This window comes from Salvelinus sp. IW2-2015, linkage group LG22, assembly GCF_002910315.2.
Source record: "Salvelinus sp. IW2-2015 linkage group LG22, ASM291031v2, whole genome shotgun sequence".
In the NCBI taxonomy this organism is placed as follows: Eukaryota; Metazoa; Chordata; class Actinopteri; order Salmoniformes; family Salmonidae; genus Salvelinus; species Salvelinus sp. IW2-2015.
Genome location: NC_036862.1, coordinates 28,535,472 through 28,553,151, shown reverse-complemented (window position 1 = coordinate 28,553,151; position 17,680 = coordinate 28,535,472). Strand labels below are relative to the sequence as shown.

General features: G+C 44.3%; 1 protein-coding gene across 4 annotated transcripts in view; it reads left to right on the top strand.

The window, feature by feature from the left end:
• The window catches only part of LOC111949447 (protein C-ets-1), a 51,939-nt gene that overhangs the window by 12,154 nt on the left and 22,105 nt on the right, over positions 1 to 17,680 (top strand). Inside the window, exon 1 of one of the 4 annotated variants that reach the window (XM_023966647.2) lies at positions 4,756 to 5,152. The exons of the other annotated variants lie outside the window; for them this stretch is intronic. Coding sequence (XP_023822415.1) covers positions 5,086 to 5,152 — 67 coding nt within the window. The 5' untranslated portion in view covers positions 4,756 to 5,085. Of the gene's footprint in view, positions 1 to 4,755; positions 5,153 to 17,680 lie in introns of those variants that run through there. 4 annotated transcript variants of the gene reach the window in all.

Genomic DNA, 17,680 nt, shown 5'->3' with positions numbered 1-17,680 from the left:
TGACGGCCCCTTGTGAGGAGCAGTGAGACCGCAGAGGCCACACGACATCTCTGCCTGGCATTTCCACTACGGCTGATATCTGTGAAGTGAAACATTATCCAGGTTCGCTAATGGAGACAGTGAAAGATCTCTATTTAAAAATCCATACATGATCAATACCCCTGGCTCCCCTACCTCCCAATCCCATTTGGAGGTATACTGTAGCTACGTACATGCATAATCATGTTKTCTTGCATATTAGGATGGACCATATTGACTTATCTAGCTAACTATGTTATTTTGTGTATGCAGACCTGTGTAGATTGGATGCTGATACACTGGCTAAATCCAATGTCACTGTATTGTTTGTTTGAGGAATTAATTCCACAGCTCAAAAACAATGAAACTATTGTACTTTATCTGTCTACTTCTACCAGTAATATTGTCTTGGACAGACCGTCTTACTGTTGTCAACATCGCTAGGTTCCACTAAAGAAGCAAAGAGACCTGCATGTGACAATTGCAATGACAATCTGTTGCCATGGCAGGTAATTTCCATATGGTTGTCTTTGTTCCAAGTGGAGCACCAGCACTCTTTCACTCTTGCTCAGATATTCAGTCATTTTCCTACAAGAGGCAGAACTAAATCTTGATTCAATTTCCGAAATTACACGCTGATTGTCCCTCACCGGAGTAGCCTAAAAAACTGACTAACACATGAAAAGGAGCTTATAGATAAAACAGTAACCCTTACAAATCAAATTAACTGTGATGGCCATGATGACAGGGGCCCCAATTTGATTTGTGTCGATAAAGAGCCAATAGATCCATTTATTTTGAATTCTCTGTGTCCACTGAGCAGTGACGATTTTAGCATTTAAATCTTGGTGGGGCAAACTCCCCCTAAAAAATGTTTTTATGCATGCCAGGAAATCCACTACACAACACAACAATAAACAATACATGAATTGCACTATAATGGTGACAAACGGTGCCCACAAACTGTTGGGGCCTACATAAAGCTGTCCCAACAGCAGAGTCCCAACAGCAGTCCCAACACCTTACCACTGCTACACCTGGATATTAGCAGAGCCTTGTCTGTGAGCTGAACAGTTCATTCAGCCTTGTTGTGCTGTGCTCACTTGAACAGGAAGGTGGTGCGGCGGCCCTTCGTAGGCTAATTTTGTCATCAAACTTCATCATGAAAGTCTGTCATTCTCTGGATTTATGGGGTTTTCAAGACAACTGGGAACTCGGAAAAAAACAAGGTTGAATCATGACATCAGTGATCTTCAGGTAGAAGCTCTAGAAAGAGGCCCGAGAATCCCGACTTGGAATTCTGAGTTGGATGCAMATTTTTTCAGAGTTCCCAGTTGTCTTGAACTCACTGAAGTATGAGATTTCCCGGTTCCAAGTTTCCAGTTGTTTTGAACGCAGCATAAGTCATGCTGGATTGACAACATGGCCAATGTTGAATGTTTATCCTTTCAAGCTTGGGAAAAACACCCCTAAACCCAGACTTGGACCACGCACCCACTCCACTGAATAGCAGGCTAGTGATTCTTTTGCAATGCTTGCAGTTAGCCATTGATTCCTTCCAAACCACTCATTGTTGCAATTTCCAACTTCTTGTCTAATGTTTACGTCCAATGGCCGATGAGCACCAATACAGTTTATGTATAATTTCTCTTCATATGACAAGTATTAGAAAGGATTTGCCAGTAGGTTGTCGATTTGATTCATGATGATGACTGCTAGCTTGCTAGCTAAGATTTTGAAAGTATGATGTCGACATAATCAGTCCAATCAAAGCTACGGTAGATATAACGTGATTTGACATCATTTTATATGTGGCCAATGACCATGAGCCTTCTTGGATGGGCACTTCTAATGTAACCCTGCCATAGCAGCACCCAAGGGGCTTACATTTTAGAGCTCTCCCCATAGATTTTGCGGTGGCGTAGTGTCCCAATGAATGACAGAACACTGAGCCAATCACAGGTGCAACTACAGAACATTACCAACCCCTACACTCCATATGTTCCGCTGGCTGCCCAATCACCACAGAAAGCACTGAGCTAGGCTGAAACTCCTGTTTGTATGGATGCTTTATTAACTCAATGATAAAACATTTTACATTGTTTGCAAACTGATATGTGACACATATTAGTGCCAAAATAACATGCAAAACAGGGGCAACATTTTTTAAAGAATATATATTATTTTGGGGTGGGGGGCAAAATAGGCTCTGCCCCACCTGCCCTGAATGACGGGTCGCCACTGCCACTGATTGATTTTGGATATGTTTCAAGTTTCAGCAGCATCAAATCCTGTGCATTCTCCCAAGACGTCATCCCTTTTCAAAAGCCTGAGAGGCAGTTCTCTAAAAAGACAGGCTTGGTTTTTATTGATCAGTACAAGGTGAACAGGAAATACTCTGAGGTGTTTATGAGGATGCTTGGACCCTTGGAGTTGGACACAGATGGTCCCCTTAGCCTGAAATGCTTGGTACAGTGCCTTCAGAAATTATTCAGACCCCTTGACTTTTTCCATTTAAAAAAAAAGTTACAGCCTTATTTTAAAATGTATTAAATTGTTTTTTTCCCTCATCAATCTACACACAATACCCCATAATGACAATGCAAAAACAGGTTTTTAGAAATGTTTGCTCATTTATATTAAAGAAAAAAACTGAAATATCACATTTACACAGGTATTCAGACCCTTTACTCAGTACTTTGTTGAAGCACCTTTGGCAGCGATTACAGCATCGAGTCTTCTTGGGTATGACGGTAAAAGCTTGGCACACCTGTACAGTACTTAGGGAGTTTATCCCATTCTTCTCTGCAGATTATCTCAAGCTTTGTCAGGTTGGATGGAGAGCATTGCTGCACAGCTATTTTCAGGTCTCTCCAGAGATATCCGATCGAGTTCAAGTCCACGCTCTGGCTGGGCCACTCAAGGACATTCAGAGACTTGTCCTGAAGCCACTCCTGCGTTGTCTTGACTGTGTGCTTAGGGTCATTGTCCTGTTGGAAGGTGAACCTTCGCCCCAGTCTGAGGTCCTGAGCGCTCTGGAGCAGGTTTTCTTCAAGGTTGTCTCTGTACTTTGCTCCGTTTATCTTTCCTTGATCCTGACTAGTCTCCCAGTCCTTGCTGCTGAAAAACATCCCCACAGCATGGTGCTGGCAACACCATGCTTCACCGTAGGGATGGTGCCAGGTTTACTCCAGACGTGTCGCTTGGCATTCCGGCCAAATAGTTACATTTTGGGTTAATCAGACCAGAGAATCTTGTTTCTCATGGTCTGAGAGTCTTTAGGTGCCTTTTGGCAAACTGCAAGCGGGCTGTCATGTGCCTTTTACTGGGGAGTGGCTTCCATCTGGCCACTCTACCATAAAGGCCTGATTGGTKGAGTGTTGCAGAGATGGTTGTCCTTCTGGAAAGTTCTCCCATCTCCACAGAGGAACTCTAGAGCTCTGTCAGAGTGACCATCGGGTTCTTGGTAACCTCCCTCACCAAGGCCCTTCTCCCCTGATTGCTCAGTTTGGCCGGGCAGCTAGCTCTATGGACAGTCTTGGTGGTTCCAAACTTCTTCCATTTAAGAATGATGGAGGCCACTCTGTTCTTGGGGATCTTCAAAACCCTTCCCCAGATCTGTGTCTCAACACAATCCTGTCTCGGAGCTCTACAGACAATGTGTTTGACCTCATGCCTTGGTTTTTGCTCTGACATGCACTGTCAACAGTGGGAACTTACATAGACAAGTGTGTGCCTTTCCAAATCATATCCAATCAAGTGAATTTACCACAGGTGGACCCAAATGAAGTTGGAGAAACATCTCAAGGATGATCAATGGAAACAGGATGCACATGAGCTCAATTTCGAGTCTCATAGCAGAGGGTCTGAATACTTATGTAAATAAGGTATTCTTTTTTTACATTTTATAAATTTGCAAACATTTTGAAAACCTGTTTTCGCTTTGTCATTATGGGGTATTTTGTGTAGATTGCTGAGGATTTTTATTTATTTAATACATTTTTGAATAAGGATGTAACGTAACAAAATGTGGAAAAAGTCAAGGGGTCTGCATACTTTCTGAAGGCACTATACYGGTCTGTATACTTGTCTATCAGACGCTAAGTAACCCTCCCTCACCTTTCTTTTAACTTGTGCCTTAGGGTGACAGTGAGACGTTTCAGAAACAATGGGAATTGTATAGGGTTATTGACTCACTGTATTAGGCCTCTATCTGGATAATTATGTAATTTGTTCAACATTGTAATTGAAGATGAATTGAAGATGAATGAAAGATGAAGACCTTCTTATAATGTTTCAGAAAAGTTGCCTTATGGGGGGAGTCTTTGACATTAGGGTTATAGAACATGGATGAACTTCTGTGGGCCTATTGTTGTGTGTGTAAAAACTGTAAACAAAATGAATCAAAATGAGTCTAACTAATCAGATGTCCAAAATAGCCTACTATCAGCCTCCGAATTGGACTAATTTGCGGGAACGTTCTCATTCTCATAGAAAGACAGCAGGCAAGAATGTAATTGAATTGTGAATCACTGGTGGAGTTCGTTTGCATGGCCCGATGCTCCGGTATGTTGGAGATTTCACTTAAAGACCAATGGAATGGTGTAAAATGCGAACTCTGCTTGCCCGGGGAACCGTGCCATGCAAAACGAGTTTGACCACTGGCGGTAGAAACGCCGCCCCTTCAGATGCCGGTGGTACATTTAGGCTCCACGGAGGGAACAACACAACCTCTTTCGTACTGCTCAGTCAGAGCGACAGAAACGCCCTGACGGAGATAGATAGAGGGAGGGAATGAGTGAGAGAGAGAGTGAGAGTGAGAGAGAGAGAGAGAGAGAGAGAGTAGCGGACAGAGAGCGATTGAAAGAGAAGTTTGTTCGCCTACTGGATACATTTTGGTGGAGATAAATTGAAGCGGGAGGACAGGAAAAACGCAATATTGTTTTTGAGTAAATCAAAACTTTATTAGACGGCAAGAGAAGAAAGCAATTTTTAATAAATTATCACGGAATTATTGTGTTAGAGAGAGACACAATTGATCATCCCGTTATCAAACAAATTGATCTGATGATCATGACGGCAGCTGTCGATATGAAACCGACATTAACCATCATAAAGTCTGAAAGAATGGACGGTGAGTAAAGCAACTTTTGTATTTTGACATATAACATTGTAATTACAGTTGCCTATGCTCCCTCGGTATGTTTCATGTTGTGCGGCGCATAGCGGCTTGCATTTAAAACTCGGGTCAACTTTTGTAAGGCAAATGCCATCCWATGTAGTGCAATATGTATCAGTGGAGGTAATACGTATTTCCCTATGATAAAGCTATCATTTAGCCTAACGGGATATGTCCGTGTCCCATCGCGTCTTCACAATTGTTGTGCATGCAAAACATTCATTTGTTTATTGTGTAAACGAATAAGACAATATTTTTGGATAAATGTTTGTGGATCCAGACAGTTGTGCTGGATAAAATAAGGGACAAGGGGAAATACATTATTACTCTTATGCAATTTCGGCTAAATGGTATCCCCGTTTACATAATTGTATTTCTTAATCGTCCATCTCATGTTCTCAACATACCGGTCTAATGCTCTGTGTCACACGGCTAGACTGTAGGCTAAAGCTGCAGCTGCTGAACCCTGCATTAGACTGACAATCATATTTCATGGATGAAGAGTTAATTTATGAGGAGGCATGATTTAATACATTAAAAAAACATGCGTATGTGACCAACAAAATTTGATTTGATTTGAAGAGTTAATTTATGAGGAGTCATGATTTAACTATTTAACCTATATGAACACTTAGTTTAACTATGGCAAAGAACATGAGACTAAAGCAATCAGTATGACATTGTGCCTACTAGTGTTTGAAAAGTGCCTGTGTGTTTAAAAAAATGATGTTAATTTGACAGTTGACCCTTCTACTCAGTCATAAAACGTTTGGTAATTTGAACACATTATTTATGGAGCTGTACAGTAGCCTTGTGCCTTTAGTATGTGCCTTTGGTGTACTTTTTTTCCTTTTCAAATGAGTTCCCTCTAGAGAGTCAGCCTTCTGTTTCATGCTGAGTAGATCTTGCCTTGCCGGGCACCTACTATCATAGTCCCATCTCCCTCCCTGGCCACCCAGAGTAGCCCCCAGCAGGAGGGGGTGTCATATCAGGCATGCTGCTGTCGTTCCTCTCCTCTCCTCTCCTCTCCTCTCCTCTCCTCTTCCTCTCCTCTCCTCTCCTCTCCTCTCCTCTCCTCTCCTCTCCTCTCCTCTCCTCTCTCCTCTCTCTCCTCTCCTCTTCCTCTCCTCTTCCTCTCCTCTTCCTCTCCTCTCCTCTCCTCTTGTGGGATGGTTTAGCCAGAGTTCAAGAGAGAACCAGAGGCAGACGGGGTTGATGGTGTGCAGGCCTGAAGGCTGGATATCCTGCCTGTTTGCCCGTAAGGCAGGTCATGGTTGCACTGGGCTGTGGCATGGAGTGCAAGCCCACACAACACAGTGTTTGAGTCTGTATTTAGAACTCTGTGGTTTAATTCCCTTCGAAGTGACTCTGTTCTTTTACATTCAGAGTCAGACTGATTTCACTCTTCTTTCCTTCATTGAGAGGGCTGACTGGGCTTTAATAGCTTAACATTAGGCTAATATTCAAATCTCTACGTTATGGCTTCAGACGTGTGCCAGCTGTTAAGGTGGCAAAGGCTTGAGACGTCATGGAAACATGATACATACACTTCTCCGTAACCCGTTTATGCAGAAAAATAGGAAGAAAGTGTAATGACTCCTTGAGGTCAAGCACCGGAGATGTGTTCACACCTTATACTCAGATTAACCTGCAAAGGAAGGAGACACAACCACCACCACGCGCGCGCTGCGCCCACGTACACACACATACACACACCCCACACACAACACTCATGGGTAACGCACTCATATCAAAAAGTTGCTGACAGCTGCTAGTGGGGTTGCCAAAGACATACCGCTATCTTGCAGAAGCCATTTCGCAATGCTAGCTTTCTCTGCCGACCGTGTGTGCTGGGGTCAGGGCTGTAGCTGCCAAGACTCTCTACATCTAACATACACATAACAATCTACTCCTTCCCATTTCCATGTAGCTAGCTTCTCTCCACTGAAATAGGACAGTAGACCGTCGCCCACTGATGAAGGTGAACCTTCCTGCTCCTTTCTGATCAAAAATGGAAATTGCGATGTTCCCCGTGGCGTGAGTTTTACTGAGTAGGCATGACAGGATCTTTTGTGAATGGTGGGAAGGGTTAAGTGAGCCATAGAGTGATGATACCTAGGCAGAGGATATTAGTTTCTCTATCTATGTGCACACACACACACACACACACACACCACACACACACACACACAACACACACACCACACACACCACACACCACACACACACAAACACACACACACACACACACACACAACACACACAACACACACAACACACACCACACACACACACACACACACACACACACACATGAATGTATTTAAAAAGCCCTTTTTACATCCAGCAGATGTCACAAAGTGTTATACAGAAACCCAGCCTAAATCCCCAAACAGCAAGCAATGCAGATGTAAAAAGCACGGTGGCTAGGAAAAACTCCTAGAAACGCAAGGAACGTAGGAAGAAAACCTAAAGAAGAAACACAGGCTCTGAGAGTGGCCAGTCTTCTTCTGGTTGTGCCGGATGGAGATTATAAGAGTACATGGCCATTTAAGGCCAATTGTTCTTCAAGCTGTCAAAACGTTCATAGGATGACAACAGGGTCAAGTACATAATCACATGGGTTGTAGAGGGCTGCAATGCACGCCCACACACACACCACACACACCACACACAACACACCACACACCAACACACAACACACACACACACACCACCACACACACAACCACACACACACACCACAACACACACACACATTCACACACACAACACCACATCACACACCAATCACCACACACAACACACACACACACACACCACCACCACACACACACCCACCAACACCACACACACACACACACACAGCAAACAATAGGATTAAGTGGTTGGGGGTACATTCTCATTGTCTTGTTTATTTTTCTATCTTTGTGAAGGTGCAGTGAGTGTCAGTTTACTGAAGCTTTTTTCACTCTATCCCACTGAGATAATTCATTTTAAGTGCCTACAGACTGTGGAGGTTAGGGGTGATCCCAAACAAAGCTGTTTATATATACCAAAAAGCAGGTTCCTGAGTGTTACTGTATAAGTACTGACATAGTAGATCCTTCATTCCCACACAGAAGTCAGATTTTTTGGAATTTGAAATGAGTAGTTAATGATATATTGGGAAATACAAGTGAAAGATTTCTACAAGCAAGTGAATACTTGGCAATAAAGTGCTGCTATACTGAATTAGATTTGACTGTATTCCCAGTCCAATGTAGAGCATGGTGCAGTAGCTGATTACTCCGTTTATCAAGTAGCCATAACAAAACGATAAAGCTAAGGAGTGGAGCTGCGAATGCTAAGATAAGTCCGATTCCTTCTCAAGATGGAGGGTGTCGGATTGCAAAATAACAGGGCCCCTTTTTCTGATTTCAAAAGAATGTAGCTCATGGCTTCTTTACAGTACTGTACTTACACTATTCCTACCACTCTGTATCGTGTATAAGGACGTGCTTTCATGTACTGACTGAGTCCTCCCTGCATGGTCTAGGATCCCTCTCTCTCTGTTCTTCAGGTCTGCAGGTCAGGGTGCATTGACTGAGAGGAATGTGTGTGGCAGGCAGCCCTGCTGGGTGCAGGTCTCCCTTTTATCTGGTTAAGACGCGGCTGCTTGTCTTAACTGGCATGCTGCACCACCGGGCCGGGCGGCTACACTCAGGGCCCCCTATGCCACCACACACCCATGTCACATACAGCCAGCCAGGGTCCACAACGGGCCAGGAGCCAGAGGCTGACGCCCGACTGTCCCTCCCCATTTTGGTGCCTGTTGGCATGGTGAGGAGTGTTTTCCTTCTGGGAAGGGTGGCTTAAATAAGCATGTGTCAGCTGAGGGCTGGTTTGACAGTGTCAGCACTTCTTCAGTAGTGCTGTGTAAAATGCAAAATGTGCCCGTGTTTGAGCCCGCCTGGCCATTTGGCAGCTGTGCAAATAGCGGTGGGGCGATTCAGCCTCCTCCGATGTGGGTTGGCGCTGCTGGACCCAACAGAACAAACAGGTATGCTGAAGTCCATTTCACTCTGCCGAAACAAGTAATGGCCAACCAGGATGTTCGATCAAAAGTGCTTTTTGGTGTCTGGTATTTGGTGCTTTGCCCATAGTAATTAGACAGTGTTTAGCTAAACAATGTCTCCATGATGCCAGGCTGCCGTTGTGCCCAGTGGGCACTGAATGCCCAGTCTCCTGAATGGGCCTCAGACTCATCTCATGTGGGGCAGACGTTTCAAAGGCTGGGCTGTTGGTAGAATGGTTGTCTATGAAGAGGAATACTTTACTACTGGCCACAATGACCCAGTGTCTCTGCTGTGAATGGGCTATGATGTCACCCTATCATATCATTAAATGGGTATCTCCTCCCTCCTCCTTCTCCTCCTTCGTTCATTCATCTCTCTGACCGTAGTCCTGCCCTGTTAATCTGTGAAACATTATTGTGCGTGGGCAATATCGGGATGTCTCTCTTGTGACTACACGCATTAATTTAGCCTTTCAGAACTTAGTCATATAAAAGTAGGCGTGCTACCTTGTGATACATCAGTGTGCTAAATAGTAAGCATATGTGGAGCGAGAGCGCAATAAATGCATTTGAAGGTGTGGCACATACTGTAAGATGTGCTGAAAGCATAGGCATGTGTGGAATCGGGTTGAAAAATTAATTTGGTTGTACTCTAAATCTTTTTGAAGTCCAATAACGGTATGTGAACTTCTTGAAAGATGATTTCTTTAGACCTTGTCAAAAACWGAGTAGATTCATCTCTTGGAGTGTAGCCTTCACCAGTAAGCATTCTCGAGACGCCAACCAAAACAAAGAAACAGCATGTCCACGAGTTAGGTAAGAAGAAGTAACAAGCTTGAAGGTTTTTTACAGCCTCCCCCCTCTCATTCCTCCTCTCCCCCTCTCCTTCCTCTTTTCCATCCCCTCTGTGGGCCACATGAGCATCTCTCAGTCTAACGTCACCTCAGGCCTTGATGTGGCGTCGGCCTGTCTCATCCCAGCCATCTGTCAGTCTCTGCTAATCACTGAGTCACAGCACCCGCCACACCACCGCGTGCCACCGGCTGCCTCCTGCCGCCACAGGCCCTTCCTCTCCCCATTACTCTACATTACTGTGCTGACTGGGAGAGCTAACTGGTGGGCTCCACGCTGCCTCACCAAACCATAGCTGTGTCTGGAGGTGTGGCCAACCACCTCCCACACGTCCCACCATTCCCTGTGTGTTGCATTACATGTATTTCTGTCCCCATACTGCTGTTTTACAGTTCCTCATCGGGAGGTTGTTTGCCCAGAGTAAACAATGCTTTGTCTGGTATAGACATCAATCTGGTGTCCTCCGAGGACAGCCCAGTCTTTTCCTTACGGCCAGTGGCCCAGATTTTCCTAATTCCCTTTTGTATGCATTTTCTGTTTTCTGCAGACCACCTGTTTTTGGAGTCAGCATTTGGGCTGCTTTTGTAATCAGGCTAGTAGTGAACGTCCCATGAGCCACAGACTGCGCTTTAATGTATGTCAACCCTTCTACATCAGAGGGGTATTGACAAGCAGGTCTGCTCTCCTTAGCAGAGAACAATAAGGAAAGCTGTKGCGGGGGAGGAGAGCTGTATGATGTAGGTGAGACTCTGTGGCGCTCTCACGTCGAGTCGAGCCTCAGTGATGCAGGCACAGTCAAATCGGAGGCACATGTGCTCTGCTCTGGCACCCCAAGGAAGGGAGGTTGGGGTTGGGGCTGGGGTTGGGGCTCAGGCTGTGGTTGGTTGGGAGTTGGGTGTTTGTAACAGCTGGATGCCTTAGCTTTTTTATTTATTTATTTCACCTTTATTTAACCAGGTAGGCCAGTTGAGAACAAGTTCTCATTTACAACTGCAACCTGGCTCCTTCTCTCTCTTTCTTCATATCTGCATATTTTGGATGGAGTGAGTGGCCTGGCAATCTCCAGACTGAGTGTTGATAATAACAGTTACTGTGGGCATCTGGAGGAGTCCCAAGGGCCCATCCTATTGAGAACTTGTCGTTGACACCGTTCACTTCCACCACTAAAGAGCTGCTGGGACACAGTCCACTGGCAGTTTCTCATAAAACCACATTAAGAGGTCTCTCTACGTGCTCCTGCCTCAACACTCAGACCTCAGTCTCCAGTGTGTTTTTATGGGAACCTCTGAGGAATAAATTACAAATAGTGAGTAAATGACAACATTCTTTTAGAAAGCCTAATTTCTTGCGTCATGTTTACTCACATCAAGAGGAACACAATGTTAAGTCCAGTCATTCTTTGACAGTGTGAGTCACATCTACTCAATGTTTTGCCTATACCTGCATTTGGATGAGTGTGTGAGTGAGTGTARGGGTTTGTACGCTTGCGTGCATATTTTCCATGAGTTGCTGTTATCTGTTACACATCATTTGATCAGCACACACACAGCTATATCTCTCTGAAGTGTTGCATTGCATCAAAAACCACCTATATTGAGATAGAGGTAAAAAAAAMAGTAACCAGACGTTTGATATGTTTTACAAACACTAATTTCAACTCGAAAACAACACTGTTCCATCCAAAATAGAGAGTAATTCGACTCTTTGACCTCCAACCATTTTCTAAGGGGGCCACAGTCATTTTCGGTCACACTAAAGGCATACAAGAAAGCTGTCAGAAACACATTAGTGATTGTAAAACACCAGAGGAATGTATGGCACGCAACAGGAAAACAATGTGGTCTGCAGGGAATTTATTTATCCACTATCCATCTGTCGCCCATGCTTTAGAATGAGCAGAGCACATTAAGCTGTGTGATGTAGAATTGTATCCATGGCTCATAGTGTTTGTGTGCGTAGAATGTCACAAAGAGAACTGTCGAATGAATGAATATTCCATTAATATGACGGATTCCCCCTACTTTCAGTCGGTATCGCTTCCCGCCATATTTCAGAATGGTGTCAGGAAACTGTACTCACGGAATGTTGCAGTTTAGACTGAAAAGGGGCCAGGCATGGTGGGTTTGTTAGAAGAATGCAAGCGAGCGAGTAAACTGTTTGTCAGATATTTTGTGTGTTTGCTTTAACGCCTAAACAGTTCCCCCAGAGCATCCCCTGTGTGTTTACAGCAGGGCTGGGGCCAGGGAAAGCTGCTACATGCCGCTAATCTCACACCACCTGCTCTGCTCTCTAGCATGTACTCTAACAGCTAGCCAGAGCCCTGGTTAACTCACAAACAACATAGAACAGACTTCTCCTGCTTTTATCCCTTGATCCTTGCCTTGGGTGAATTGGAGGGTTGTGAAATGCTGAAATGTGCTGTAGGTGTTTTTCATAGAGAGTTGGGGCTTTGCACAATCTGTGTATGTAGTTTTGCAGAGTGAGACATGTTGTAACCCAGTCGTTACTTCTATTTTGAAGACGCATAAAACCATCTGGTCTTTCTCTATGATTGAAGCATTGAGTGTATGATCGTGAGCAGCATAGATGGTGACCATGAGCCATTAGTAAGAGCTTTGTCTCGGTTTCTTCCCTTCTGCAGAAAGCAGGGAATTTCCACCAGCTTTCAAGAGAAATACACTCCACCAGGCATAGCCAGCGATCAATTGAAAAAGGCAGCTAATGTCATCACGCAAGAACTAAGACTGGTAAACAATATGGAGTTAATGCACTTACTACACATCAGAAACTAATGTGATTTCAAAGATAGAGAAGAGAGAGAAAGAGAGAAGAGCAGCTATGGGGCATTAGTCTCTGTTAGCATCAGAGTGGTGTTCCTTGAGAGCTATGTGTTTGTGTTGTAAAGAGAGACAGACAGACTGAAGAGTAGTTTCAGGTCTGGTCAACAGTAGTAGTAGCTATATGTCTGGTCAACAGTAGTAGTAGTTACAAGTCTGGTCAACAGTAGTAGTAGTTACAAGTCTGGTAACAGTAGTAATAGATACAGGTCTGGTCAACAGTAGTAGTAGTTTACAAGTCTGCTCAACAGTAATAGTAGTTACAAGTCTGGTCAACAGTAGTAGTAAGTTGCAAGTCCTGCTCAACAGTAGTAATAGATACAGGTCTGGTCAACAGTAGTAGTAGTTACAAGTCTGCTCAACAGTAGTAGTAGTTACAAGTCTGGTCAACAGTAGTAGTAGTTACAGAGTCGGTCAACAGTAGTAGTAGTTACAAGTCTGGTCAACAGTAGTAGTAAGTTACAAGTCTGGTCAACAGTAGTAGTAGTTACAAGTCTGGTCAACAGTAGTAGTAGTTACAAGTCTGTAACAGTGGTATTATTACAAGTCTGGTCAACAGTAGTAGTAGTTACGGTCTGGTAACAGTAGTAGTAGTTACGGGTCTGGTTCAACAGTAGTAGTAGTTACAGGTCTGGTCAACAGTAGTAGTAGTTACAGGGTCTGGTAAACAGTAGCAGTAGTTACAGGTCTGGTCAACAGTAGTAGTAGTTACAGGTCTGGTCAACAGTAGTAGTAGTTACGGGTCTGGTAAACAGTAGTAGTAGTTACGGGTCTGGTCAACGGTAGTAGTAGTCACAGGTCTGGTCAACAGTAGTAGTATTTTGTAACTTTTTTATTTATTTCACCTTTWTTTAACCAGGTAGGCTAGTTGAGAACAAGTTCTCATTTGCGACTGCGACCTGGCCAAGATAAAGCAAAGCAGTTCGACACATAAAACAACACAGAGTTACACATGGAATAAACAAACATATAATCAATAATACAGTAGAAAAAGTAGATATACAGTGAGTGCAAATGAGGTAGGATAAGGGAGGTAAGGCAATAAATAGGCCATGGTGGCAAAGTAATTACAATATAGCAATTAAACAYTGGGATGGTAGAATGTGCAGAAAATGAATGTGCAAGTAGAGATACTGCGGTGCAAACAAGCAAGATAAATAAATAAATACAGTATGGGGATGAGGTAGTTGGATGGGCTATTTACAGATGGGCTATGTACAGGTGCAGTGATCTGTGAGCTGCTCTGACAGCTGGTGCTTAAAGCTAGTGAGGAAGATAAGAGTTTCCAGCTTTAGTGATTTTTGCAGTTCGTTGCAGTCATTGGCAGCAGAGAACTGGAAGGAGAGGCGGCCAAAGGAAGAATTGGCTTTGGGGGTGACCAGTGAGATATACCTGCTGGAGCGCGTGCTACGGGTGGGTGCTGCTATGGTGACCAGTGAGCTGAGATAAGGCGGGGCTTTACCTAGCAGAGACTTGTAGATGACCTGGAGCCAGTGGGTTTGGCGATGAGTTTGAAGCGAGGGCCAGCCAACGAGAGCATACAGGTCGCAGTGGTTGGTAGTATATGGGACTTTGGTGACAAAACGGATGGCACTGTGATAGACTGCATCCAATTTGTTGAGTAGAGTGTTGGAGGCTATTTTGTAAAGGACTTCTCCAAAGTCGAGGATCAGTAGGATGGTCAGTTTTACGAGGGTATGTTTGGCAGCATCGGTAAAGGATGCTTTGTTGGGAAATAGGAAGCCAATTCTAGATTTAATTTTGGATTGGAGATGTTTAATGTCAGTCTGGAAGGAGAGTTTACAGTCTAACCAGACACCTAGGTATTTGTAGTTGTCCACATATTCTAAGTCAGACCTGTCCAGAGTAGTGATGCTGGACGGGCGGGCAGGTGTGGGCAGCGATCGGTTGAAGAGCATGCATTTAGTTTTACTTGCATTTAAGAGCAGTTGGAGGCCACAGAAGGAGAGTTGTATGGCATTGAAGCTCGTCTGGAGGTTAGTTAACACAGTGTCCAAAGAAGGGCCAGAAGTATACAGAATGGTGTCGTCTGCGTAGATGTGGATCAAAGAATCACCAGCAGCAAGAGCGACATCATTGATGTATACAGAGAAGAGAGTCGGCCCAAGAATTGAACCCTGTTGCATCCCCATAGAGACTGCCAGAGGTTCAGGCAACAGGCCCTCCGATTTGACACACTGAACTCTATCAGAGAAGTAGTTGGTGAACCAGGCGAGGCAATCATTTGAGAAACCAAGGCTGTTGAGTCTGCCAATAAGAATGTTGTGATTGACAGAGTTGAAAGCCTTAGCCAGGTCGATGAATATGGCTGCACAGTAATGTCTCTTATCCATGTCGTTTAGGACCTTGAGCGTGGCTGAGGTGCACCCATGACCAGCTCTGAAACCAGATTGCATAGCGGAGAAGGTACAGTGGGATTCGAAATGGTCCGTAATCTGTTTGTTAACTTGGCCTTCGAAGACCTTAGAAAGGCAGGGTAGGATAGATATAGGTCTGTAGCAGTTTGGGTCTAGAATATCTCCCCCTTTGAAGAGGGGGATGACCGCGGCAGCTTTCCAATCTATGGGAATCTCAGACGATACGAAAGAGAGGTTGAACAGGCTAGTAATAGTGGTTGCAACAATTTTGGCAGATCATTTTAGAAAGAGAGGGTCCAGATTGTCTAGCTCGGCTGATTTGTAGGGGTCCAGATTTTGCAGCTAGTAGTTACTGGTCTGGTCAAYAGTAGTAGTAGTTACAGGTCTGGTCAACAGTTGTAGTAGTTTCAGGTCTGGTCAACAGTAATAGTAGTTACAGGTCTGGTCAACAGTAGTAGTAGTTACAGGAGGAGAAGTGGGTTGAGCGGGTTGGCCTTTCAGGGCCAACCCAGGTTAACCCTTACGAAAATATCCCTCTGAGGCTTTATGGTTTATTAGGCAGCGGTGGTGAGTACCACCAGGGGGTCCAACCAACTCAGGGACCCCTGTCCAGAGGTGACGCTGCTATCTGAGGAGGGCTTGATGGGATTTGTATCAGTCCCAGTCTGGGAGCACAGGGTCATAAACCGCTGACATAAAGAGAGACCATTAGCCCTGCAGAGTAGAGCAGCAGGGAAATAAGTGTGGGGGGGGGGGGGGTCAGAGGGCACTCTAAGTCCTGAGCGTCGCTTGTTCTGTCGCTATTTGGAATTCCATGTCAGGGCAGAGACAGGAATAGAAGTGGGCTGCTTGCCATCGCTAGAGGCGGCTGCCGGGCGGTAGAGTAGTGGTGTTACAGCAGACCGACAGTGGGCCAGGGCCAGATGAGGGCCAGCCCAGGCGCTGCTCTGAGGTCACAGGCTGGGGGCTCATCCTCATTCATCTAGCCGTCCATTTCATCCTGTTGAAACAGGTTGCTATTCTTAGGGCCTCCACCGCTGTCTGCTGGGCGCCCACTCCCTTCACAAGCCTGTGGTGCTCAGCCTCCAGACAAGACTGTAACTACTTTACTGTTGACCAGAACTGTAACTACTACTATTGTTGACCAGACCTGTAACTAACTATTACTGTTGACCAGACTGTACTACTACTACTGTTGACCAGACCTGTAACTACTAATACTGTTGACCAGACTTGTAACTATATACTGTTGACCAGACCTTAATACTATTACTGTTGACAGACCTGTAACTATTATACTGTTGACCAGACCTGTAACTACTACTACTGTTGACCAGACCTGTAACTACTCTACTGTTGACCAGACCGTACTACTACTGTTGACCAGACCTGTAATACTACTATTCTGAAATATCTACTACTGTTGACCAGACCTGTAACTACTATTACTGTTAAGAATGTACTACTGATTATGTTGACCAGACCTGTAACTACTATTACTGTTGACGACCTGTAACTACTATTACTGTTGACAGACTGTTACTACTATTACTGTTGACCAGACATGTTACTTACTATTACTGTTGACCAGACCTGTAACTATACTGTTATCCAGACCTGTACACTACAATTACTGTTGACCAGACCTGTAACTACTATACTGTTGACCAGACCTGTACTACTATACTGTTGACCAGACCTGTAACTACTAATACTGTTGACCAGACCGTAATACTACTACTGTTGACCAGACCTGTAATACTACTACTGTTGACCAGACCTGTAACTACTATTACTGTTGACCAGCTAAACTACATTACTGTTGACACAGACTGAAACTACTACTGTACCGTTGACAAGACCTGTTACTACTACTACTGTTGACCAGACTGTACTACTACTACTGTTCACAAGCTTGTTAATCTATACTGTTGACCAGACCTGTAATACTATACTGTTGACCAGACCTGTAACTACTACTGTTGACCAGACTGTAACTACTACTACTGTTGACAGACCTGTAACTACTACTACTGTTGACCAGACCCGTAACTACTACTACTGTTGACCAGACCTTGTTACTACTATTACTGTTGACCCAGACTAAAACTACAACTACTGTTGACCAGACCTGTAACTACTATTACTGTTGACCAGACCTAACTACTACTACTGTTGACCAGACCTGTTACTACTATTAGCGTTGACCAGACTATAACTACAATTACTGTTGACCAGACCTGTAACTACTATTCTGTTGACAGACCTGTACTTACTACTACTGTTGACCAGACTTGTAACTACTATTACTGTTGACCAGACCTGTAAACTACTACAATACTGTTGACAGACCTGTTAC